The sequence below is a fragment of the Pithys albifrons genome, chromosome 21 (genome assembly GCF_047495875.1).
Source record: "Pithys albifrons albifrons isolate INPA30051 chromosome 21, PitAlb_v1, whole genome shotgun sequence".
In the NCBI taxonomy this organism is placed as follows: Eukaryota; Metazoa; Chordata; class Aves; order Passeriformes; family Thamnophilidae; genus Pithys; species Pithys albifrons.
Genome location: NC_092478.1, coordinates 171,613 through 196,298, shown reverse-complemented (window position 1 = coordinate 196,298; position 24,686 = coordinate 171,613). Strand labels below are relative to the sequence as shown.

Sequence of the window (24,686 nt, the reverse complement as noted above, 5' to 3'; positions counted from 1 at the left end):
CAAATATTGGTGTTACCTCATCAGAATTCCATAAAATAAAAACCAAAGATGACAGCATTTTTGACCAAGGTCAAAATTAGGTGTCAAGTTCAGAAAACCCTCCCAATATTTTCAGTTTGATATCAGAAAAATGCTGATTTTGTTGAAATTTGGAATAATTACAATCCTTTTCATATGGATTGTTTGTAAATTCATGGCACCATTACCAACTTAGGCACCCAAAAGGTCCCAGCAGTGCACAGTCACCATCCCTTTGTGTAAATATACTAATAATTCCGAGACTTGCAAATAGATCTTGGCCACAAAAGTCTGTTTTCCAGCAACTGAGACATAGTTTTGTAGGGGAGTTGTGCACAAAAAATTAGATTTGAATCAATTCAGGAACTTTTCTGTGATACTCATGTTAAGCAAGTACTGAAGTTGTAGAGTTCAACAATATAAATAAATCGGGACATATCAAGCGTATTTATTTGCCCAAAGTGAGGAGCATCTTTGATACACTTGCTGAATAGTAGCTTATTGTCCAAATGCTTTAAATACTTTTGAATGCACTCATTACAGCTGGCATGCAAATATTTGGAAACTGGTCAGGGATTTGGCAAAGCATGAGGAATGAATAGTCTAATCCAGGGAAATACAGCACAATTTGTTGGATGCAATCCTTGTTTGTCCCTTGCACCCTCAACTTCTACATGAATTGATTCAACCACTACTGCAGCCAAAAAACATTGCTGGAAGGAGAGGGAAAGGAAAAGGAATAGCAGTAGGTTTCTAATCTCACTAAAAGGCACTTTTGGATTGCAGCTCTGCTGCAGCCATGCTGTGTGAACACTGGAGAAAGCTGGGGGCTTTTTTCCAAGAAAATAACATGTTTTTTTCCATCTGAGGCTGAAAAGAGTAATCTTTACTGTGTGGAGACACAACAGAATCTTGCCATGAGGATTCTTATATTTGGGGGCCTAAAGGCCACCATCTCCTTGCAGTTTTTAAGCATTGCAGTGGCAAAAGTAGGTCTAATGCAGATTCACATTACAAACGTTCTCCACCATGGGATTTAGGCATTCTGATCCTCATTTTCTGTGCTTCATCCCTGACAGCACCTGCACACCTTTGCCTTTTACTGGAATAGTGCTGTCCCACTACCACACAGACAAAGCAGCTCTGCTGAACTGTTAGTAGGCTCCTGTGGGACATCCTTGCTGGTATCAATTTATATAACATTATGTTTGTACTGACATTTCTAGGAATGAATAAACAGCTTTTTATCTTCCCAAACATGCACACCCTATCCAAAGAATCCCCAAAGTATTTCCTGACACACTTGTGCAGGTAGAAGTGAGACCAATAGCTACAAAAATCTCGTATTAACATTCCCCACCAGGCCTGTCTTGCAATGAGAATATACTTTCTCTCATCTCCTTGACTCAAATTTGATTACAGAAAGACATCCTATTTCAAGAAAGCTGTATTTTAGTGGTTGGTAAGTTATTCTACTTACCTGGGTTCGTCTTACCTCTGCAGGCGTAATCATTGTCTTCATAACCAAAATGGCCATACTCACAGCTCTATTGTTAATTATTTAATTAAGTATTCCAACAACAGCTGATTGAGAATGACTGAGTCCAAGTTTTAGCTATACTTTTATTTACTTCACATACTATGAACATATACATTACATGCTGAAAAAAAATAAAAAAAGACTTTAACTGTCAAGAAAGTGGATAGTGTTATAATACAATGGCACATGTTTCATATTTTTCTTCAAATTGGTTTGGTTAGACTCCTTTCCCAAAACCATTAACAAAAATGAACAGTTTTTACTCTTAAAATGATTAGAAATATTTGCATTATTAACAAATACAATTTAAACAGATTAACAAGATTTAACCAGGTCCAATATTAGTAAAAAGGCTGGGGTTTACCAAAATGAAATATATCTTAAAAAAACCATAGCAGCCAGTTGTACTTTTTAGTGTGATATAATGTGTAAATGCACCAGAAGAACACAGTGTAATTGAGCATTCTGCTTTCACGGTGTATTTCTAGAAATTATTTTTCTAGTTCTAACACCTGCCTATGCACGAGAGACCAAAAAACACAGCCAAGTAGAGACAAAAGATTGTGACCAACATTCTTAGCAATGTTTTTTTTTCACGCATCAGGGAGGGAACAAATAGAAAAGGATAAACAAAGGCCATGAAAGGATTTAATCTACGTGTTCATGAACATATGTTCTACCTATTTTCCTTTAAGAGCTAGACAAGTTGAAATGTCTATTTCGTCCAAAAGCAAACACAGTCATTTCTATCACCTACGAATCAAAATCACATTTCGGCTCAGAACCGAGGAGTGGAAAACAGTTGCATTAATACGTCAGTCGAGTGAGAAAAACTGCTTGGCAAGAACCTGGGATTCTAGTGCAACAGCAGCTCCTAAGACTCCTCTAGTTTCTTTATTTTGCTCTTTCAAAGCGTACAAATATTCACAATTGATACAGTCTTCACCAAGCCATATCTGCAAAGTTTGCAGGGTATTTCCTAGTTAATTGATTTTATAGGTTTTGTATCGAAAAGGCAAAATTGCCATAATAAAACTTCCAGAAGAACATTCTTTTGGTATCTTACAATTTAATTCCTGATTGGAAAGGTACAAATACATGGGCTTTCATTAACTGCAGCTGGGAAAAATTCTACAGTACAGAGTTACTCTAAGAACACGCTGTTCGTTGTATTTCTTTTGCAATAGCTGAAGAAAAATGTAAGCATATATGGGCAATTGAAAAACTCAGTATTCTAAGTCTGTTAGAGTGCAGCTATTGAACAAAAAAACCCCACACAGTTATAGCAAATATCAAGATCAGAGGAAAAATCAGCTTTGAAGAAACCGTTGAGTTACACAACCAAAGTTAATTTCTCTATTTTTATCCCTCAAAGTGAATTTTGTACTAAGCTAGAAGAGATCCCACAATCTAACCAGATCACCCTAACCAGAATAGCAATCTAAGCTAGAACAGAACTGGGATTCCTTTCTTTCCATTCTCACACCACTGTCCCAGCTGTCAGTTTTCTGATAATCCTCAGCAGCGCTCACGAGACTGGTGACAGACAGGTGTGATTAACGTACATTGCCATTAGTCCACAGAATTAATGAGTGCCCATAACCCGAACATTGGTTAGACTTGCCAATGGATTAGTTCTGAAGTAAAACAACTAGTACTTAAATATAACAGAAATATTATAACTTCCAGCATGTTACAGAGTTCTGAGGTAAAGTGTTACCAGTATTGTTGTAGGAGTGGGGTGGGTGCAGTTGCAGCAAAGGCCTTTGCAGCCTGTGCAACCAACGAGCCACATGGTCTGGGGCAACCAAACCCAACATTTTCGGTTTGATACTATCTAAAAAAACGTTCTGTATGGATTACACGGTAGTCATGAAGTTATAAAATTTAGTCTGGTCACTAGTGCTATGCTTGGAAAACAACCCAGGGTCCAGGCAAGGGATAATTACTTCAGTGTTTAATATCAGTTTACAAAACTTACTGAATCCATTCTGATTTATATTAGAGAAAACCAGATAATTAGAGACTACAGAAACAACCACCAAGCAGTGCATAATACTGCCTATTCAATGCACTGATTATCATTATGAGCCAGGAAGCCCTATTTACTCTATTATGCCTTTTGAGAATCAGTCCAGAAGCACACATTTATTTTTCATTAGTTTATTAAAAATAAAATCCTCATGAATTCACTATCAAATATTTTACAGACGGGAATCAAACCAGAAGAGTCCCCAGAGTAACTTTATAATAAAAGTAATATTTGGTTTGTCAGTTCACCGTGTTTGACACCAATTTGTACTGTAACAGTATTGTACAATAGGAGTATCAAAGAATTCTAGAAAAATTAAACTAGCCCTACATAATTTAATTGTATTGGAAAGCAGTGTCAATATTTTAGTATATTTAGTGAATCAACCACTGCTTTAAAGCTACATATTAAAGTGCTACGCACGCATTTTTCAGCACTGATACGGACGTTTACTCTTCTATAAGCCTTGTATTTGTGGATAAAAAGAGATATTTGTGTGTTAATAAAAATATTTAAAATCAGCTGCTATGTTTGAAGCACGAAAACAGTACTGAAGAAATCAATCTAGTGTCCACAAGCTTCTAGAATTCTGAAGTTGATTTGATCTGTCCTTTACCTTTAAAATGGTAAGAATGTGTAAATCATAAGGGCTGTCCCCAACAGCGCTACATAAATCTGTACTGTGCATAGTTAACTGACCACGCAGAGTACTGTATAGCCTTTCCAGGACAGAGAATTCAGGATGGGAAAAACATGGAGAAAGCTCCAGGATTTCTATGCATGTATTGAATTGTCTACGGTTGATGTTCATTGCCTGAGGAAGAAGCAACGTAAGCAGTGGCACCAGAGAGAGCTAAAAATGTCATTTGAATATCTGCAGTCCTGCTTTCTCTGGCTGCTGCTGCTGGCAAGGTCCAGTCTGCCGTGCACATGGCCAAAAGCAGGCATTACAACCTAGAATCGTGTACTAGTTCTGCCACTCGACACACGAGTTATCGTACCCTGAATTACATGACCCTTGGTTAAGGAATGGCGGTGTTCAGTCCCAGGGGTTTGCAGGTTATCAGAATGCTTATTCCAAGCACTATCGCTTTCAATCGGTCGGAACAGTCTTGATGGCATCTGCAATAAAAACAAGTTGAGATTGTTCCCATATATAAGTGCAATTGTTGAGCCACACTCAGCTGAAGTCCTCATCAGGATTCTGTTGATCCAGCAGACGGACATGTGTGAATGGAAAGTGACCACGTCTGCCGTTACATTCTCCTTCCCACTGACCACTCATGTTAATCTTTGTGACCTTTACCAGCTCACCGACCTGTGGGGTAAGAAATACACATGTGTTACAATCCATAAAAGGCTGATGAGCTGCCACCCCTTCCCCCTGGTGTGCCATCCCAGTGTACCAGATGCATGTCTATACAAAGTAGCTTTAGTCCTAACCCTTTCTGAGACACCCATGCCCCAAATGTCATTCACTCCTGAAGAAAGTACAGAGAGAAAAAGGCATGCCTAGATCAGGTGAGACCTACCTGCAGAGCCAGCAATTCAACGTCAGTGTTTCAGAGAATGCCCGGGACCTGCCATCAAGACCTATCCCATTAAATGTGCATCCCTGGACTGAGAGAGGCTTGCACATTTGCCGGTTCTCCATCGAGAACGTCACCAAGCAGGCTGTACCAAGTGAGCGCTAACCTACAAGCTAAACAGCTCCTTAGCTTTGAATTTCCACTTTTCAGGTATCATTAAAGAGGCTCTGGATAAGTGGGGGATCTCTGCACAGACTATAAAACACTGAGAATGTGCAGGTGTAATAAGTGGTAGTGCCTTAAGGCTGCTCTGTTCTTATTCTGACCATCCTTAAACAGCCACTACCAGAGGCAAGGCCAGATGACATTTCAGTCTTGCCCACCACAAGTTTCTCAGAGAAGTAACTCCCACTGAATTACAGAACTCTTTAGGCTGGAAAAGATCTTGAGGATCAGAACCCAACCATTAACTCAGCATTGCCAAGTCCACTAATCACGGAAATAGTAAAGACAACTGATGCCCTCTCACTCTTAAACCTGATTTTTTTGGGCTAGAAGAATAGAAGAACAGTTACTATGGACCAATGAAACTAGAGTTTATTGTTTTAAAGTACCTGGTTTTAACCTAGTACACTAAATAAAAGCCCAGTAATCTTAATCTAATCTCCACCCTAATATACACAGCACCAATTGCAAAGGCATTGTCTCCCTCTGACAAAGGAACAAACTGCATAGCAGTCACTTCCCTGAGGCCGTGCAGTCAGGTCTGGGTCTGATCTCCCCAACTCTGCATCCTAAAGGGTACTTTAGCACTTACAGAAGCTAAGCAAGCACAATTTACATTGTAAAGATGTTGGAGAGTTAATAAATGCAGCACTGAAAAGCTGTACACCTGCTTCCACCCCTCTGCAGAATTTTATCAATAATCTCATTTACGAGTAACAAACGATGGTTTTTAGGTTTCTTTAGAGGGAGGATGCTTTTGGGACAGATATACTCTATTTTCTTTCACTTGTACTGTGAAGAAACTCTGAAGGCATAGACAAAGGCCTCGCTGCATTTCATCCAGAAACTCACTGAATATACAGTTACAGAGATGCTCTTCACTGTGTTCCCAATCCATCCAAAACTGAATCTCATTACTCTCACTTTCCAGGCAGCAAATGAAGAACAAGGAGAACAATTTAAGATGTTACCAATCTCCATTAACTGACTCTACAGGTTTTAATTGCTTGCAATCTTTTACCAGAAAAGCTTTTAACAGTTCACAAATTCAAACCACTTCATGGACATTTAATTAGGCTCCCCATACTTCTCATGATTACTTATCTGGTAATGAGGGGCCCACCGGGACTCTTGCTGTAGCCTTATTTTTATCTTTCGTAGTCATGAGTATAGACATTTTAATGAATCATATTTTGAAGAAAATCCTCTTGCATATTTGCTACAGGCAAAAAGGAAGCCTTCCTCAACTACTGAGTGCAAGTTTCAGCTCTTTAGGAATTTAATCATGCAGTCTGTATAATTCTACTACTGCTAATAAGCACTGGGGGTGGTTGTACCAACAAAAATACTCTGCTGACCAAAACAATACATTTAACAAGGCTAAGATTAAATGTGACAATACTAGAAGCGGAAAATCTTATTTCCCACTCACAATCATTACAAGAACAATATCCTAGATAACTTTAAACTGCTTCAGACCTGGATATAATCTACATATCAGCCTTTAACAGAACAGTAGTTCACCTCCAACCCGCCAGGAAGGAAGGAACACAAGTTAGCTGCCTGCAAGGTATTTTTCTCAGACCGCTCTTATGGACTATCATACCCTAATTTGCATTCAAACATGAGTTTATCTTGGACACCTTACAATAAACTCACTGGCAGAAAGTGGGTTCAACATTTCAGCAACAGCAAGTTACAATATGGGATGTTTGTGACACTCCCTCAGTCCCAGAAGCATCTTGTAGCTGGGTATTTTGTTTTCAGGGGTGTTTCGGTGTCACTGAAGCCAAGGGACACCCATTTAAAAATTCTCCTTATTATAAGAAGCTACACATGAAATCTGTATTTCAGCAATCATCAAAAGAGGAAAGACCTCTGAAATAAAATATTCCTTTTTTATCTTGCAGTGATTTCATTTAGCAACCACTCTTCAACAGAAATTTTCATTCACATTTCACCTCTCTATACGTAAGAATGAAATGAAAAGACACGTTTTTACATCTATCAGAGCAGGACTGACTTTCAGTGAGCATGGATCATTTCACAAATGCTGGCGTAATAAAATGGCTCCATTAGTTCCTGAATAACTTACAGATCTTTCTAGATCTGCTTTAAAATTTTGCCTATTAAGTTATAGTTCAAACACTGTCCTGACAATACAGAGAACTATTCAGAAATTACTCATGATTACAAGCGCTGACATTCTAAAACATTTAGATTAGAAGTGGATGTTCTCTTTGCGTTCTCCTCACTTTTAGCATTGACTTATGGTATCGTTAGTCCAGTAGTGCATCACCCCACCAAGGACAGCACCTCAGGAACAACATTGTACCCTGCTAGAAAGCCAGGTCTGAGTCAGTCTTCATCACAAGTTTTAAAACTAAATATACCCCATATGCTTCAAAGCAAAACTGAAGGTTCAAGTGAAGACTTCTGTATGCTGAAGTTTTATTCCAAGCACTCCTCTTTGGTGAGGTCAAGATGGCAGAGTTCTGCTACTGTTACAAAGAAAAAAAATAAATCGATGGATCTCATTCATTCACCACACAGATTTTACCCTTCTCCTCTCTTTTCTCTTAAAATAGACTGACAACTCTTTGAATAGGTCCAGTTACATGCAAAATAAATATTAACTTCTCCTGCTGCATCTTTTTTCCATAATACATCACAGACTTTATTGGACCATAGCCTGCTCTGATCCTCTTTCCTTGAGCACTTCAAAAGCATCTCAGTCTTAAAAAACCAGAACAGTACAGATATTTTGTTTGCAGTTTGGGCAAAAACCGTTTGATGTTAAGAATCTATTTTTATAAGAGAAACAGTGGGATCCACCCCCACCCATGAATACTACCATATTTAAGGACAAGAGTTTTCATTTGGAAAGAATCCCACTTGCTCTATTTATAAAGAGGTCTGGGCAAAAACAGACTGGTAAGATTTACATAATGCTTTCTAAGTTACCTAAGAAAGAAATCTCTAAATAAACAGGGAAGGAACAGCATGGAGTCAGAGGGAATGTGAAAAAAGGAGGCAACGAGAAACAGTACTTTGATAGACAAGATGAAGAAAAACTTGGGAGAAAATGAAGCGCATATCACCATGTTTTCTGTACAGACATTGAAAGCAACTCAGTAACAGTGGCACTGGAAACGATAAAAGCTGCAAAGAAGCTACGAAGGACACTTGAAGCAGTGCTAAATGGCTCATGTTTTAAAAGTAATTTTTCCCATTATTATATACAGAATAAAGAACCACCACTACTATTGCATTTCTTAAATGCAGAGCTGTAGCAAGACACGGGTAGGTATTTAAGGCCAGTGTTCTGCACAAGAAACCTTTCATCGTCCCACAATGAGCCAAGCTGACGTTTCGTAGTTCCCCCCTCCCAAACACTTCACCTGTGGAGCCTGTTACCAGCAGTTAGTAAAAGATAATACTGGTATAAGGCAGCTAAAAAGAGAGATATTCTCCTCAACTACTCTTCCTAAAGCACAGCAACTTGATAGATCATGTGAGTTTTGGTGAAGAGAACGGAAATAACACAAGATCAGCCATGGCACCGACGAGCAGTTCGTCAACGTGTAAAGGACTTCCTTTCACTCAAGTTGGTTACAATGGCCCGGATTTACCAGCATTTTCTCCCTCTCCTTATTTCACTCCACATTCCCAAAATCTGCACAGGGCAGCGTTGTGGAGTTCTGCTTTAAAGTTAAGGCTTGAGAGAACGCTAGTGGCACACTAATAATTAGAAGCTTAACAGCAAAACCCAGAAAGAAACCCAAAGGGTTTTGATAAATGTGCCACAACATAACATCCAGAGGCTCAAAAACAGTGTAACATCTCATAGTTACTGCAGTCTGCAATGCCATTCAGGTATATTGCCAAGCTCCAAGAGGTGGCTGGGTGGAGTGAGAAAAACAGGGAAAGAATAAAGTAGGAAAGGTAAAAATCTTCATGTTTCCATAAAATCTGAGGCACTGGCATAAACGTCTATACATGCTGCTCAATGCAAAAATAGTCTGGTATATACAGAATGTATAGTAACTCAGAGTATATTTACACTGCTTCCCCAGATAAATTTTTATCTGCAATGGGAAAAGTTTTCACATCTGCCAGTTGTACATCAATTATCCATTTGTAGCACGCACTGCATTTGCCAGTTCTGTACTACAGAGGCACACCTACAGCTGCCAAATCACCTGAAGCACCTTTTGTGCTGTGTACAATTAAATAAAGTATTTGAGAGTGAAAAGGAGATGCTCTGACTCAGCACAGAAACTGTTTTCCCCCAAGTACTTAAACTATTATACAAACAGGAATTAGGTATCAGGAAATTCCAGAGCCTCTAGCTCAAAGAAAGCCTAGACTGAAGGATACAATTTACATATCTTAAGGCAAAGGTCTGCCACTGGGAATACCTTAGTATCAATTTTCTCAAATGTAACTTCAGGGAGAACTATGGGATGTGAAGAGATGGAGCACTCTAGTCACCTTTTTAAGAGGAAAAAAATAAATCAAAGAGGGCCTGTACAAATACTTGATCATATGAGGAAATGAATCAACCTGAGGGAAATTCCTTGCTTCATTACAAATCCTACTCCATCAATCACTGCTTTATGTGAGACCTCCCTAGTAAATTGTAATGTAAATTGTAGAACACTTCCGCGTCACAACCTAAACCTAAAGTAATCTGCCTAAAGTGAAAATATTACAATAACACCCTAGGTGTGATCATCATCATCATCTCAGTCTGGGTGATTTCAAAGCGACTATCAGTGTTTGCACCGAATGCTTTAAAACTGCTGACCCAACCCAACACGAGCCAACAACCAACCCAGCACATCTGATACAGAGCGGTGAGGCACACAACACAAATTCAGGCGTGTAACTTACCAACTACTCCCCCTCCCTCCCCCCTAAAACAGACACTTCAGGAAGTGAAAACATGGATGGGGAAACATGTTAGTGATGACTGACAAATGACAATAATGGTTCAGTAACCTAAATATGCTGTAAAAATCAATAATCTAATCTACAAGTGACTCAAGTAACTTATTTTAAAACAAGCCTTTACCCGTAACTTATTAATTATGATGTAAAACCAGTATTACAATGCGTTTCCCTTTCTTATTCCTACAAAACTATCACAGGATTGAATGGGAAATCCCTTGTACAGATCTCTTCCTTCTAAGTTTTGCCCATTATGTACCTCCAAAGCCAAGGCTGTCTTGTCGTAGGCATTAGGGACTCGCTTCTGGATAACCCGGGCATAAATAGGGCCATTCTGAAGGTTAGGGAGCGGAGTGTTGATGCTGGGCTGGGCATAGGGCCCTGGCTCCGGCCCACCCAGTGGTTGTGGGTGGGAACTATCCTGGTTACCTCCAATCAGAGTAGGTACCGAAGCAGAGGAAGGTCTATACTTCTCGACGTAAGGAACGGGTATCATTCCCCTCTTCCCTTCGCTGTCTTCTGCGTTCCACCACTGCTCTTCAGGCTTATCCCGGATTCTCAGTATGTCTCCTTTCTTAAATGGAAGATCTTCCTCATCATTTCCATTAAAGTCAAAGAGAGCTCGCACATACTCAGCTTCCTCCTGCCTGAGGATAACACCACTATTCTGCCTGGATCGGGAAACTGGTTCTATCAAGGTTGTAGTGTCCAAATAGTGTATTTTGTAGAATTCCAGTAGAGATGGCAAAGAATCAAACTCTTGGTCACCTATTCGAAATCTGGTGGGATTCGACCCTGAAAAAAGAAGGCAGCATGTCAAGGAGAGCATATGACAGTCTAAACTGTAAAGAAAACATCTGAGGAGACAAACACATTTACAGATAAATATTTCAGTACTGAATTTGGTATCTCTGCATTAACATTCATGATATTCAGCTTTTCTGAGTATTTTTAATCAAGGACATCGTGATCATGAGCATAGAGTTTTGCTTTAAAAGATTTTGTCAAAGAAAGAAAAGAGAAATTGTTTGGCACTGTCAGACTTCCCAAATTAGCATAAAAACATCTCTGTTTTCTTGGATGTTCCATCGACTCAACAGATTAAAATATTCAGTACATCTGAGTTTCTCAAGAGCCTGTACAATTTTCAGCAACACTGTTTTATACTCTAAATACGCAAACCAAACAAAATTTTGGTATAATTTCAAGGAAAATACTTTTTTAAACTCTCTTTTGCTATTCAGATTTATTTCCAAATGACAACACTGCAATAATGGTTATTTACCTGCTGTAATGTATCTTGGGGGGGGCACAAATCCTTTTTTGCTTAGCACAGCAGCAAAAAAATGATGTGAATGAGCAAATGAAGTTACTTTCCATTTGTCCTAGAGGCACCATTCAAGAAAATTATCTACATTTTATGCAATGCAAAGCAGCAACATATATTTTCATAATAGGTACGACTCAGCCTTTAAATCTCAAGTCTGGTAGTTTCCTTCCCATGTTTATCAGACAGAGCCTAAACTACAAACCCAAACATAAATACACTGAAATACAGATGATGTTCATATTCAAGCCATTACAAGCACCGAAGTGCAGAATATCCACTTAGGTTTTCAATCTATGTGCTGTGGTTTTTGCCCATTTTACGTTCTTCAGGCTCAGCTGGGGAAAAAGACACACGATGTTCTATCTCTACCATACCCTGTGCAAAGAAACTATGGGAAGAATTGTGGGAGGCCGGGGGAGGGTAAAAGAGATGAAAAGATTTATGCTTTAATGAGTAACTCTTTTAGCAAGAAAGAGATGCTTACTTTGCAAGCCTGTTTTCTCTGCAGGGGATATCTAATGGTGCTGAGACTTAGGTCCAGAGTACAAAGCAAACAGAATCCTTCAAATTGTCACTTGTCCAAACGCCCCTTTAAAGTGGCACTGCCAGCATGGAAGGCTGATGTTACAACCTCTTTCAAGAGAGCAAAAAGGGGTTCTAACGAAGAAAAGGGTGGATTCAATAAGATCAACATAGACGAACACTGAAAAAATAGGTTTTGAAGTACCTGAAGGAATATAAACATTATCGGACCTGGTTAAAGGAAATCCAAAGAAGCAGAACTAAGCCACTGGGAAGTGCACATTTGCATGCATTAACAGCCCCGAAAGACTTTCAAAAGAAATGATTACAAACACAGTCAGCCAAAAACCAAAAGCAATATCCTCAAAAAATTATAAAAAAACAAAATACCAACCAGCATCACTAAGAGATAAGGAAGTTAATGTAGGTATCAGTAAGAACTCTGAACCCAGTATGGAAGAGATGCAAGACTGCATCTTATTCTCCCAAACTGTAATGCAAAACTCTCTAAACTTCGGTTGCTGAGATGTAACTTACAGCTCTAGACTTGGCCAGAACTCTGGAATTTCATCCCAGCGGCAGTTCTCAGCTACGTGGTCTCACGGGACATGACTTCTGGCTGGACAGGCAGCATCCCTAAAAAACTCCGAAACACGGGAAGTTGACTCCATCAAGGTGTAACGTGATCTGGGGAGGCTGCACTTCTGCTGGCTTTGGGAGCGGGAAACCAAGCTTGGAACAAGTGGAAAAGACATGGAGTTTCAGACCTGCCTGGTGAGACCGAAACATGAGCCTGTATCTGCTACGCTTCAGTTGTGAACTTTTAAGGATCAAAGTTTATGTGGACACTTAGATCAAAAGAAAAAGTCCAGGACAGCAAAGCACTTTGAAGTCACAGAGAGAAGACTGAATCCCAGGGAAGTTCACTAACATGGAACTTATTTCACATGACAGAAACACAGAACCTGAAACTCTAATTTACCTCTGTAAAAGCTGCTGTAAGCCGTTCAGTCAGGAGGCTGAGCACTGTCTCCAGCAACAAAAGTACGCAGAGAAAAATCTTACAGGTCATAGGGAATGAGCAGCTCATCAGTAACATTCATCAGCCTTGCCAGCACTAACAATCATCACCAGGATAAACAATATATTTTACAGCGTCTTTTTTCCCTTTGGAACAGGTTCACCCTTTTGAATTAACGCATAATGGTCTGAAGCAGTTGTCAAATGTACCTGAATACGAGCCGGAATTCAAGAAGAGAAGTGCACTGGCACATTATATAGAGGGCAGGAGCAACTGAAATCAGTGTTCTATATCGTGGAAAATCTTATTCTAAAAGGCATTTTGCACAACTGTAGGACAGCCAGAGAACACAGACACTTCAAATTCAAGGATCAAAATGAAAAATGCACTCCTTGAAGAGACAAAGACAAGCGTAGCAAAGGAGAGATATTATCTTCACAAAGAACACTGCCAGAATGCCACGGGCACTTCTGGGGCTTTTGTGTTAAAAAAAATGTAAGGCAGCTACAAAAGTCTGGGAAGATCTCTTTGCAACAAGAAACCTACAGGCCTAAACCAAATTGATCACTAAAGAATAACAAAGGCAGCAATTTCATAATTGTCTGAAGAATCCAAACAGAAGACCTCTCAAATTCAGTTAAAATAGGCATAAAAAGGACAAAGTAGTTCCAAGTCACAATTGGTAAAACGCACGTTGGAAAAAAAATGCAAATTCACCTTACCAAGGAAGCAGTAAACTTCCCATCAGTTTAAGTCTTTTCTGGATACTCTTGTTCAGCTACAAAGTAACAAGCTAAATGATGCTCACATTTAACACAGAAATAATTCTGCTCACTACGGGCTTCTGAGTTTTGACATTTCCTGGTATAATGAAATTCAAAGATTAACAGATTTCAGGCTCAGAGGAATTCTTCAACTTCTCAGCTGACACTGCTCATACCTGTAGACCAATGGAATAATTAAGGCAAAGTCTAATACAGGAAAGTTACAGCAACAAGGCAAGTGTTATTTTGAGAATCAGAGCAGTTTTCCTTCATGATTCTGGGACAGTTTTCTTGAAGGCACAAGTCTGAGCAGCACATTGTCCCCATCTTCTAAAGGCTTCTCAGAAAGAGCACAAGGTGTGTAAAGGTAAGTCCAGCTACCAGAGGAACTTCAGTAACTTCCTATGAAAGCCGGTCAATCGGAGTGCTGGAAATCACCTTTGCTCCCTGCAGCCCTGCCCAGCCGAAGGCAGAAGAGCTGGTCAGTGTGCACCTCTACCACCAACACCGCTCAGCTGTGTAAGGTTACTCCTTTGAATGAGAAACACAAAGGGCTGAGTATCATCGTTCTTACTTACTGTATCCCAGCTCCATTTCCACTAGAGCTTAACCTGACTCCAGCCATTTTAGCGTGTCAGAACAGCTAAGGAAGAGCTCTCAGAAAGGTGAGGAAAGAGTTAAAATCCAATGCGTTCAGAATTAAGAAAGCTTCAAACCTGGACCCTGTCTGTTCTTTGCTTATGACGCACATTCCCTCCTGTCACAACACTTTGGTGCTGTGTTGGCTTCATGTCAGTCTGGAAAAGACTGATTATGTATGTTTTAACTACTGTATAGATACTGGGTAATTAGAAGTATAAAACACCCCAATTTCCTACCGCTTGAGAGTGCAGGCAGGTGATGTAACCACAGAGCAACTTCTCACTTTCTCATGTCTCTTGGCTCCAACTGTTAAGTGTCACTGGGGAGCTTACTCTTTATTCCCAGCTTCAGAACGTTTTCCCTTTCAGTGCAGGAAACACTTCACAGAAATACTGGTCTTTACTTTTGTGTCTGGACCTAGTCTTTAAAGGTCATCCCTGTTCCCAACTTACAAAGCACGTTTTGGGCCAGAAAAGCTGTTTTTATCACACAGGGACCGAGACAGGAAGCTCTCATTCCAAAGTAAGAAATCACAGTGATGTAAGGCAGTTTCCTGCGGGAGCATATGGGAAATGCGCTCAGAAGGCACCTCATTCCAGCCTGTGTGTTTCCCCCACCAGCACAGGGACACCCTTTTCCCTTGTTCTTAAGTACCTTTCTACTCATGCTGAGCAAAACAATGAAGTACCATGAACATCCTCTAAGAACATAAACCCCCACTGACGGGCTCCCCAAGGAGCCCTGAGCGCACCAGGAGATAGAGGAGTTATTACACTGTCATTTCTGTGGATACGGGAGGAGAGAAGAGCAGATGCCTCATGCGGGCACTTCTCCAGCCTTCATTAGTTTGCACTGAAATGTATATTATATTATATTTATATTTTATAGTTAATATAAAAAAACAAACCAAAGCCCAACCCAAACCTAACCACCAAAGCCCCAAGTGTCACAGCTAAACCACACTGCTCATCCACAGCTAAACCACTGCATACATGAGCTGAGTGTGGCTATCACCCCGTAAGGACCACATGATTCCAGGAAGTACAGTCACAATGGAAATTACTTAGAAGCCCAAGTTAAACAGCATGTTCTTAAAAGTCAATGAAAACACCAGTTTCTGCACTATATCTGTCACACTTCTCTACCTCACAGGGACAAATTTTACCACACTGTAAGGTTTCTATCTTCATAACATTGTACTCTCAGTAGAAAGCACCTCTTTCTTTAGATATTTTGGGCATTTTGTTTTAGTGCATATCACATGTTGTTACTCCAAACCTCCGTGTAAAATTGCAAACACGTGACATATTTAGTCTTTCTTCTGTTGTGTTCCTCCCTGCCAATGCCTGCATGGAGCACTTTGGATTTCTTCAGCCCGGGACCATGATATCTCATCACAAATTATACCCTAATTCTGATTCAGCTGTTAGTCTCCATCTCCACCAGAAACAGTGTGTTTTTCTTTCCCAAAATTCAGTGATTCATCCTTATTTTTTAACAGCCTTAAAGCATTTCAGGAGGAAGTAAAAACTTCCGTTACATTCCGTTTTCAACTTACGCTGAAAAACCACCTGCAAGAACTTAAAAACTGCAGCATCAGGCAAAAGGTGAACTTAACAAAAAGTTCACAACTTTATTTTATACCTTAGAAATATTAGAAAGTATCGTGGTTTTGTGACATTATGACTTTTAAGGAAGCCAGAGCTCCTCATCTCATTCGCTCTGTATTGAGGCTTCTCTAACCCTAAGAGTGGTGTCAGAGCAATCATGAATTTCACAGAAACTTACAGAGATCAACAAAAATCAACCCAAGGACTGGACCCAGCATATTCAGATTTCCCAGTGAGATCTGTTTGCCAAACAATAAATTGCTAAAAAAGCTGTGAAATTGTTTTTCCTATTTTATTTGCAAACATTCACCTATCTTCACCACACTAGTTTCCCTATCCAGACATGAAACCGTATTCAATCTTCAGCCAAACTTTCCATCTCCCTCCCCTTGCAGAGCAACCCCCCTGCTCATTTTTTTCTGAAAGAGCACCTTAATTACACTCATAGTGCAATTTAATATACACACCCCCAGCACCTTCCTGTGTTTCAGGGTGAAAAGACAGCAGTATCAGCATGGAGGCACGATTTGGTTAAAATTACTAAAATCAGCATAGGAAGGTCTGTAGTGCAGGAGGACAAATAAAAAGGAGACCAACCAAAACACAACTAGACTATTAAGTAAGTTCTATTAAGCCTACTGTGTCATAGCTTACACATATCTTTTGAAACAGATAAACATTTAAAACTAGAGAATTACAAGGTATTTAGCCATTTTGACCAACCTCCAGAAAGTTTTAGCACCAATGACTTAAGTCAGCCCACCAATTGCCACAAAATACTATGGAGCTTAAGGATGTAAGACATTAAAAAGTCAGGATGGCTGTACTGAAGTGATACCACACTAACCTGGAAACACTGTTTTCCCAGAGACGAGTCGCTCCCCAGGAAACAACTGCCCAGACAGTCACAATCCAGTGTTTTCCATCGCTACTGTCTTTATAGTCCTATTAGGGTGGATTCCAGAACAAACCACCCCAAGAACTTACTCTGCTCTACAGAACTCCAGCCCTCCGTGTCAGCAACCAAACCTCTGCAAAGCTACAGCAACAAAACCGTCCAGGCGGACATGACTCAACTGAGAGTCCACCACGTTCTGTGGCAAACCCTTTCACTACCCACAACAGTGATGACTTACGCTTTACTCCCAGCTGAACTCGGCCACTTCTACCTGTGAAGCTTTGTGACTTGAGTGCACTTTGCAGTTCCTGGGACAAAGGTGGTAAGATGCTCCCGATTCTTCAAATCCGAAATGTTCCCTTGAGGAAGGGAAATTACTGTGTACCAGTGCAGATCTACTGGCACCGGTTTCATTTTTTCTTAGATTATCTCCTACTTACTCTCTGTGCAGTATCCACCCTATAACAAGTATTGTTACACCTTTCCAATCTTGATCTCTTACTCCAGCCACGGACCTACATCAAAAAGTGACTGTACCCGCAGCACTTCTTCTGCCAAGTAAGTTCACCAAATCTTATTACACAGGTTTACAATACTTAAAAAACTTTCTAGTGGCTTCTTTGTGAGATACCAGCAACAGATCCACATCACTTTGCAAGCATTAATACCCAAACTGGAGCCGTTCTGCTAACATCTTCACTAATTCCCACAGAGGGATATTGCTGTCTCTGTATTGCAGGTTTTCACACATCCAAGGGCTCTGCATTGCTAGGGGTTCATTTAGTTGCACTAAACAGCAAAAATGCTGCTTCTCATGGCACCGTTTCACTCTGACACCATCAGCATCTTGTGCTTTTTAAGCGTTATGCTTAAGCACGTTGTTTTCATATTAGATGTTCAGCTGCGGAGAAATAACATCATCCTTCCCCTTTCGAGGGGCAAAAAACTGAATTTCGCATCTGATTTAAAGAAACAATTGCCTTTACATCCCAAGGTCCGAAACTCAGCCTCGTGCCTGCCTGCCAATGCAATGCCCTCTTGTCAAAAGCCAGACTTTGGGATGACACTTGCACAGAGCCATCTCCCAGCTGAGATCACATGTAAACCCCATGAACTGCCATTAACGGATTTAGGAAAATAAAGGCAAGAGGCTGGAGCCGCAACATCACCCAGGCCGGCTGCAGCACGCGCCCGGCTCCGGGACGTGTTTAATGTGACAACGGAAGGCAGATGCGGTCAAATGGCTCGGCCCGGGCAGCGGCCCCAGCTGCGAAGCACGACTGAATTCCACTATAAAGCGCTCCACGCCTTCAAACGCCGCCGGGCGCCGAAGGGAGCCGCGCTGGCTGCCCTGCCCGGGGCTGGGGGCCCCACCGGCCCTGGGGGTCACTCACCCGGGGCCCCGGGGCCCTCGCCGCCGGTCCGCCGGGCTCCCGCCGGCCCCAGGCTGTTGACGATGTAGTGCGAGACGCGGGAGCTCTCGGACACGGACAGCACGAAGTCGCCGGGGATGGTGCCCGAGTCGCGCACCAGGAAGGTGCCGTGGCGCTGCCCCTGCAGCAGCGACACGGCCTCGGCGCGGCTCAGTCGCCCCCAGTACCAGCTGGCGCGGTCCTCGGAGTCGAACTGCCCGGCCATGGGGCCGCGCTGCTCCCCCGCCCGCGCCCGCGGAGCCGTTCAAAATGGCGGACCCGGCCCTGACCTCACCTACCGGACGTGACCACACGCAAGGCGTGACGTCATCTCCCCGCGCGAGCGGCAGATGGGGGGGCTGGGAGGGAGAGCCGGGAGGGGCGGGGGGAACGGGCCGGGGGGAACGGGCCGGGGGGAACAGGCCGGGAGGGGCGGGGGGAACGGGCCGGGGGGAACGGGCCGGGGGGGACGGGCCGGGAGGGGCGGGGGGAACGGGCCGGGAGGGGCGGGGGGAACGGGGCGGGGGGAACGGGCCGGGGGGAACAGGCCGGGAGGGGCGGGGGGAACGGGCCGGGGGGAACGGGCCGGGGGGGACGGGCCGGGAGGGGCGGGGGGAACGGGCCGGGGGGAACGGGCCGGGGGGGACGGGCCGGGGGGAACGGGCCGGGGGGAGCAGGCCGGGAGGGGCGGGGGGAACGGGCCGGGGGGGAACGGGCCGGGAGGGGCGGGGGGAACGGGGCGGGGGGAACGGGCCGGGAGGGGCGGGGGGAACGGGCCGGGAGGGGCGGGGGGGAACGGGCCGGGGGGAACGGGCCGGGGGGAACAGGCCGGGAGGGGCGGGGGGGAACGGGCCGGGAGGGGCGGGGGGGAACGGGCCGGGAGGTTTCAGAACCTCAGAATCTGAATCGCACTCAGGCTGGAAAAGACTTCAGAGATCGCCGAGTCCAGCCGAGGACTGATCACCAGCTCCTCAGTGTCCGTCCCGTTGTCAGCGGTCCCAAACCGAACCCGAGGTAGAAACGCCTCGGCAGTGCCCGGCGCGGGGGGATAGTCATGCCCGGAGCCTTCTGGCCGCGCTGTTTCTGCCCTGGGGGTACCAGTGAGGGCTGCCGCGACCGGAGGGGCTCGCTGCGGGTATTTGGGACCAGCAAAACGCAGACCTGCATCCCTGCTGAAGCATGACTTCTGAATTAGCAGCAACTGAAAATAATGGTGTCCCGTATTTTGTGTGAGCAGTAACTGGCTTTGAAATGTAGCCACTTATCTGGGATATTCCTAACAATAAATTTAGGGCCAAAACATACACAGTTGTAGGAACAGGAAAAGCAGTCTTATGGATAATGCCCACTTGTGTTTGCCACCTGACACTATTTCAACACACATCGATAGAGCTGCATTTTAACAACTCATGTTGTCATGAGGACGGATTCAAATTCTGATAGAAATCAACAAATAGATTGGTTGTTTCTCTTAATTGGGCTCTGCTTTTGCTCTTCAAGACAAGCCATGGACTAGCCTGTACCACACGAGTAGCCAAGTTAGTAAAGGTTGTGGAAGCCTGGTGTCCTGAGATGGACTAAGGAACAATAGAAGCATTATGCCCACTATTTGTGTTTTTTATTAGGACCTCTCTGAGGGCTTAGTTCTCCACTGGTTTCTCTCAGTCTGTAGAGGGAGTGTCAAGGGGGGTACAAGGTGGTCCAGGAGAGTTGAGGGGAGTCCAAGGGGGATTCAGGGAGGTCCAGGGGAGTTCAGGAGGGTCCAGGGGGATCCAGGAGAAGTCAGGAGTGTCTCACAGTGGGTCGGGGTGGTAAGGTGGGTCGCAGAGGAGTCACAGGGAGGTAAGGGGAGGTAAGAGTGGTCAGGGGTGTCTGGGGCTCTCAGGGACCTCCGCTGCCCACAGCCCACCCATGTCGTCCGTCGCGACCCCCCCTTGGGGACCCTTGGGGACCTCCGGCACCCCCCTCTGCCCCCCATCGTCGCTACTGCGCACGCGCGGAGTGCGAGCCGCTGTCTCTCCTGCCCTAGAGCGACATCCCGACGTCCTGTATGGCGCTGTTTTCCCGCACCTGCCGCAGCCGGTGTCGCGGGAGCGTGCGGGGAACATCCCGCCGCTGGTGCGGGTGCTGCAGAGGCGTTCCTGGAGCGCGGCGCCGGCACCATCGCCCGCAGCGCCGCCGCCAAGATCGTGAGTGCCGGGGCCGCGGGGCAGGGGCTGGGCTGGGCTGGGCCTCAGTGGCGCTCCATGCACGGATAAATACTCTGCATGCAGCTCGGTGGGTGCTTTCCCGTCCGGGGGTGAGGTGAATCCTCACACATGTGGATCAGCTGAACTCTCAGGGGTTCTGCTCAGAACAGTCCTGAGGAGAGTGAGTGAGTGAGAAGGAGCCACAATGTGTCTTCCTTGTCCTGCACTGCAGGATCAGAATCCTGGTTTAGGTTACAGATGCTTTTGCATTGTTGTGTGTCTTCGATGGTAAGGGCCAACTTTCTCCTGGGCCACTTAGGAAGAACAGTTGCCTAGAGCTTCATGTTTGCTTTCCTTGCAGCCTGGATTGTTGGGGGGATTCCAGAAGCTGATTGCCTGTAAGACAGATCATCCCCAAGGCTTTGACCTGCTAAACAGCATCATGGAGCATATGCCCCCGTGAGTATGAGCTCAAATTGCATTCAAAACTGACTTCTGTGGGCTTTGGTTCTGCAGTGTGCAGTCATGCCAAAGGTTAACACTTCAGGAGCAAAAATGTCACATTTATCAGTTAAAGAGATGGGAACAACTTTATCTGTGTTTTCTGTAAAGTGACAGCACCAGTCAAAGCCCACTGTGAACTGAATAACTGTTCTTTTAAATTTCCAGTGAATCAGTTGACTGGTACAGGAAACAGGTCTTCATTCTGCTATTCCAAAGACTTCCAAGTTCCAAACCAACAAAACTTATCAAAAGTAAGTTCCTTGCTCTGAAAAGCTCCAGTGTGACACGAGTGGTTCAGAGTGTGCAGTTGCACAGATCAGGCATCCTGTACATGGGTGGGACTCTGGTGGCTCCAGGGACTTGCTCCAAATGCTCTGGAGTCAAGGGGGGCATAAAGGGCAGTGGCCACAGCAGGTGACACTCCATGAAAACTGAGGGAATGGAACTAAAGGACTTGTGTAGTTCTCCTCCTTTCCTGGTGTGTGTGATGTCGTTACTTGTCTGAAAGTGTCTCCATTTAATCTCCAGCTAATAGCAACACACTTGCCCTGCCACACAGCACAGCCATTCTGACCACTGCTCTCTGCAGTTTGTGTTCATGCTGGGAAACATTCCATGCTTTTGTGTCATTTTGGCCTTCATGGGAATAAAGTTCTGAGGAAGGGTTTACGTTCCTCTGTCAAAGCTGTGACACATTGTTGAAATCATCCCCAGGCAGATGGCCATGCTGATGAAATTCGTGATGTTATCTCTACACAGATCACACAAGGTCTGTTATTAATCCTTTAAAATCTGCTTGATGCCTCCTGTAGAGGAGCAAGAATTACAGGGTTCTTCCAGTGGTGTTCCACCAACCAAATGGAAGTGGTGCTTCCAGCGTTCCACGTTTCAGTGTTGTGGTGCCCGAGAAGATGAGCAGTTTTTAGGCAAACTTTGGAGCAGCAAGTTAATGCCCTTCACTAAAAGGGAACATTTATGAAGGCTGCCCTTCCTGTGTCCTTGTTAGAATGGATTTTGCTGCTGACTCTAAAGCAATTATCTTGTTTTCATCTGGAGTTTTACTTTGTCCTTTTTCTCGTTGCTTTCTCGTCTTCATTAACTAGTATGGCACAGGAAATGGGGCATGAGCTCTGCAGGAAATACTTGGCAGCATACAGCCAAAGGGAGTGTGTTCTGTTGGCTTGGGTTGTATTTCAGGCTGCTGTGCAGTTTTTGCCTTTGAAGCAGGAAAGAGTTGTCTCTCTGGCTGAAATGGCAAAGGAGGTTTGGCGCTAATCTGACTGCCCGGGTGCCTCTCCTTTTGGGGTTCATTTCTGATTTTCTGCCCACAGTTCCTCACTGATAGTTCAAGTTACTGATCTCCTGAGCGGGTCATAAAAGGGAAGGATTGCTGTCTCTGGTTTTTATCCTTTGTAAAAAGTTTGTATGTGCAAACATCTATGTAAGAGGGCAGCAATTGTTAAGAAACAAATTGTCTTGTGTTCTCTGTTTCCTGGTGCTTTGTGTGGTTTCTGCTTTTCTTTGGTCACCATAGGGTGATAAATCGTTCTAAGACATTTTCTCTAAATGTCACACTAACATGTTTGGAATGGTTTTGCAGAAAATGATGATTCCTGAAATCCAGAAAGAGTCTGGGACAAGTTGAAAAGCAGATCCGTGCTGTTGGCATCACCAAGACATTAACAGAATGTCCTCCCATGATGGACACTGAGTACCCCAAGCTGTGGTAGGTGCCACACTTCTTCAGGGTCTGCTGGTGATGCTGTTGGAGGTCTGGAAAGTAGGAGCTTTCACCAGAATAGATCCCTCCAATAAACTCCTTTGGCATTTCTTCAGGCCCACTGTTGTGGTGAGACTCAGCTTGAGGCTTTTCATACCTTTTCATCCTTCACTGCACAAAGGGAAGTGTGTTTTCAAAGCAAATGGCAGAGCTGGTTTGAGATGTGTTTGAGCCTGATTTGGCTGAGTAGAGCTCCACTGAAGGGAATTAGGCTACTGTCAGCTTGCATTCCTTCTGGAAAGCTGGGCCCACTTTTGACTTGTAACTGTCATAGTCAGGAGGCCTGAGAATACTCACAACCTGACAGGCTGTAGTGTCTTAGCCTGAAAGTGGAATCTGGGGGAAAGCTCTGGAGACTGAAAGGCAGTCCAGCAGTCTGGGGGCTCAGGTAGCCTGAACTGAATGACAGTAACCGGGTCCTGGACTAGAACTCTTTTTGAATGTACTTAGAGAAAAGCTGTAATCTGGAAAAGAATTGCTATTCTTGGGTTTGTATCACAGCAATTTGACCTGCTAAAAAATGAGGGCATTGCTGATGCTGTTAATATGAGCAGCTGCATTGTGCCTGGAAAGGACCCAGACCCACAGTCCTAGTGCAGCTTCCCTGGGACAGGGACAGTGCCAGGAGTTAAGCAAGTCCCTGCAAAGGGGTTCCAGGTAATCTGAGCGTTCTTGTGAAGCACAGGCTGTCCTCACCTGTTCACTGTTCCCCTCCCCTCTCCCCCCAGGATTCCTTTGCTGCAGGCCCTCCCTCCTTGGCTTGTTCGAGCTGCCTGAGGATGACACGACCCCTGACAAGGAGCACTTCATTGACACAGAGGATACTCCAGGCTATCAGACTGCATTCTCCCAGCTGGCTTTTGCTGGGAGGAAAGAGCATGATCCTGTGGGGCAAATGGTGAACAATCCCAGGATCCAGCTGGCTCAGTCTCTGCACAAACTGTTCACAGCGTGCCCAGGCAGGGTAGGTGGCTTGGGCTCTGCATCCCTGGGCTGCATTCAGCAGAGAAGAAATGCCTCTGTGAGAATGGTCTCTTGCTAAGGTTTGATAATCAGCAAAATGAAGTGTGTTGTAGGGAGAAGGCAAGATCTTGCTGTGTCTTATTGTTCATTGGAACTTGGCTTTTGTAAGGTTTTCCTGGCAACCTCAGAAAGGCCTTATTTTTCACAGCACTTAGTTTAGCAATCAGCTCAAATATATGCTATTTAAAAGATGAAGAGTTATCCCCTTGATGGCCTATAACTAATGGTTGTCTCCTGTTCAGTTGCATGGACGTGGGAGATTCAGGCAGTTCATGTAAAATTAGACATTTTGAGTGCACAGTTAACTCTCTTACCCCATAGTGACTGTTTTGACCAATATTTCAGTAAGTAAAGATTGTCTGAGAGATGAGCTGTTTCTCCCTCCATAACTGCTGCTCTCAGAGTGTCTGAGCTTGTGCCCTGTGCATGAAGAGCCATGGCAGTGGCTGAGTGTCCCTGAGCCCTCTGCTGTGTCTGTGCTGCAGGTTCTGTGCCTGCTGAGTGTCCCTGAGCCCTCAGCTGTGTCTGTGCTGCAGGTTCTGTGCATGCTGAGTGTCCCTGAGCCCTCTGCTGTGTCTGTGCTGCAGGTTCTGTGCCTGCTGAGTGTCCCTGAGCCCTCTGCTGTGTCTGTGCTGCAGGTTCTGTGCCTCCTGAGTGTCCCTGAGCCCTCAGCTGTGTCTGTGCTGCAGGTTCT

General features: G+C 44.0%; 2 protein-coding genes across 7 annotated transcripts; one reads left to right on the top strand and one right to left on the bottom strand.

Moving 5' to 3' along the window:
- Positions 1–1,621: 1,621 nt before the first annotated feature.
- Positions 1,622–18,785, bottom strand: CRK (CRK proto-oncogene, adaptor protein). 3 transcript variants are annotated; one of them, XM_071574876.1, is made up of 4 exons: positions 18,479–18,785; positions 10,557–11,092; positions 7,738–7,842; positions 1,622–4,908 (listed from the first exon to the last, which is right to left on the bottom strand). In XM_071574876.1, the coding sequence occupies exons 1-4, from the start codon at positions 18,720–18,722 to the stop codon at positions 4,771–4,773; spliced, it is 1,023 nt and encodes a 340-aa protein (XP_071430977.1). In that variant the 5' UTR covers positions 18,723–18,785; the 3' UTR covers positions 1,622–4,770. The 3 variants fall into 3 exon arrangements, with proteins under 3 accessions (XP_071430977.1, XP_071430974.1, XP_071430976.1); XM_071574873.1 differs by lacking the exon at positions 7,738–7,842; XM_071574875.1 differs by lacking the exon at positions 7,738–7,842 and having other exon boundaries at positions 4,815–4,908; positions 10,727–11,092.
- A 546-nt stretch (positions 18,786–19,331) lies between these two features.
- Positions 19,332–24,415, top strand: LOC139681490 (exportin-2-like). Of its 4 annotated transcripts, none has more exons than XR_011699528.1 (6): positions 19,332–19,725; positions 20,526–20,685; positions 21,047–21,144; positions 21,355–21,440; positions 22,790–22,915; positions 23,698–24,415. XR_011699528.1 is itself a non-coding variant. In XM_071574910.1 (5 exons), exons 1-5 carry the CDS (start codon positions 19,676–19,678, stop codon positions 22,804–22,806), a joined length of 411 nt encoding a protein of 136 aa, XP_071431011.1. In that variant the 5' UTR covers positions 19,332–19,675; the 3' UTR covers positions 22,807–23,388. The 4 variants fall into 4 exon arrangements, 2 of the variants coding, with proteins under 2 accessions (XP_071431011.1, XP_071431012.1); XR_011699529.1 differs by having other exon boundaries at positions 19,332–19,510; positions 23,698–24,413; XM_071574910.1 differs by lacking the exon at positions 23,698–24,415 and having other exon boundaries at positions 22,790–23,388.
- The last annotated feature ends 271 nt before the right edge of the window (positions 24,416–24,686 follow it).

Coding starts and splice junctions, on each gene's coding strand:
- CRK (XM_071574876.1), bottom strand. CDS start 18,722: ATGGCCGGGCAGTTCGACTCCGAGGACCGCGCCAGCTGGTACTGGGGG. Junction 7,843..10,556: donor AGACAGCCTTGGCTTTGGAG/GTACATAATGGG, acceptor TTGTAACAGTAG/CAGAACTCTGCCATCTTGAC. Junction 4,909..7,737: donor TTTGCTTTGAAGCATATGGG/GTATATTTAGTT, acceptor CTTACCCCACAG/GTCGGTGAGCTGGTAAAGGT.
- LOC139681490 (XM_071574910.1), top strand. CDS start 19,676: ATGACTTCTGAATTAGCAGCAACTGAAAATAATGGTGTCCCGTATTTT. Junction 20,686..21,046: donor GCAGCGCCGCCGCCAAGATC/GTGAGTGCCGGG, acceptor CTTTCCTTGCAG/CCTGGATTGTTGGGGGGATT. Junction 21,145..21,354: donor ATCATGGAGCATATGCCCCC/GTGAGTATGAGC, acceptor TTAAATTTCCAG/TGAATCAGTTGACTGGTACA.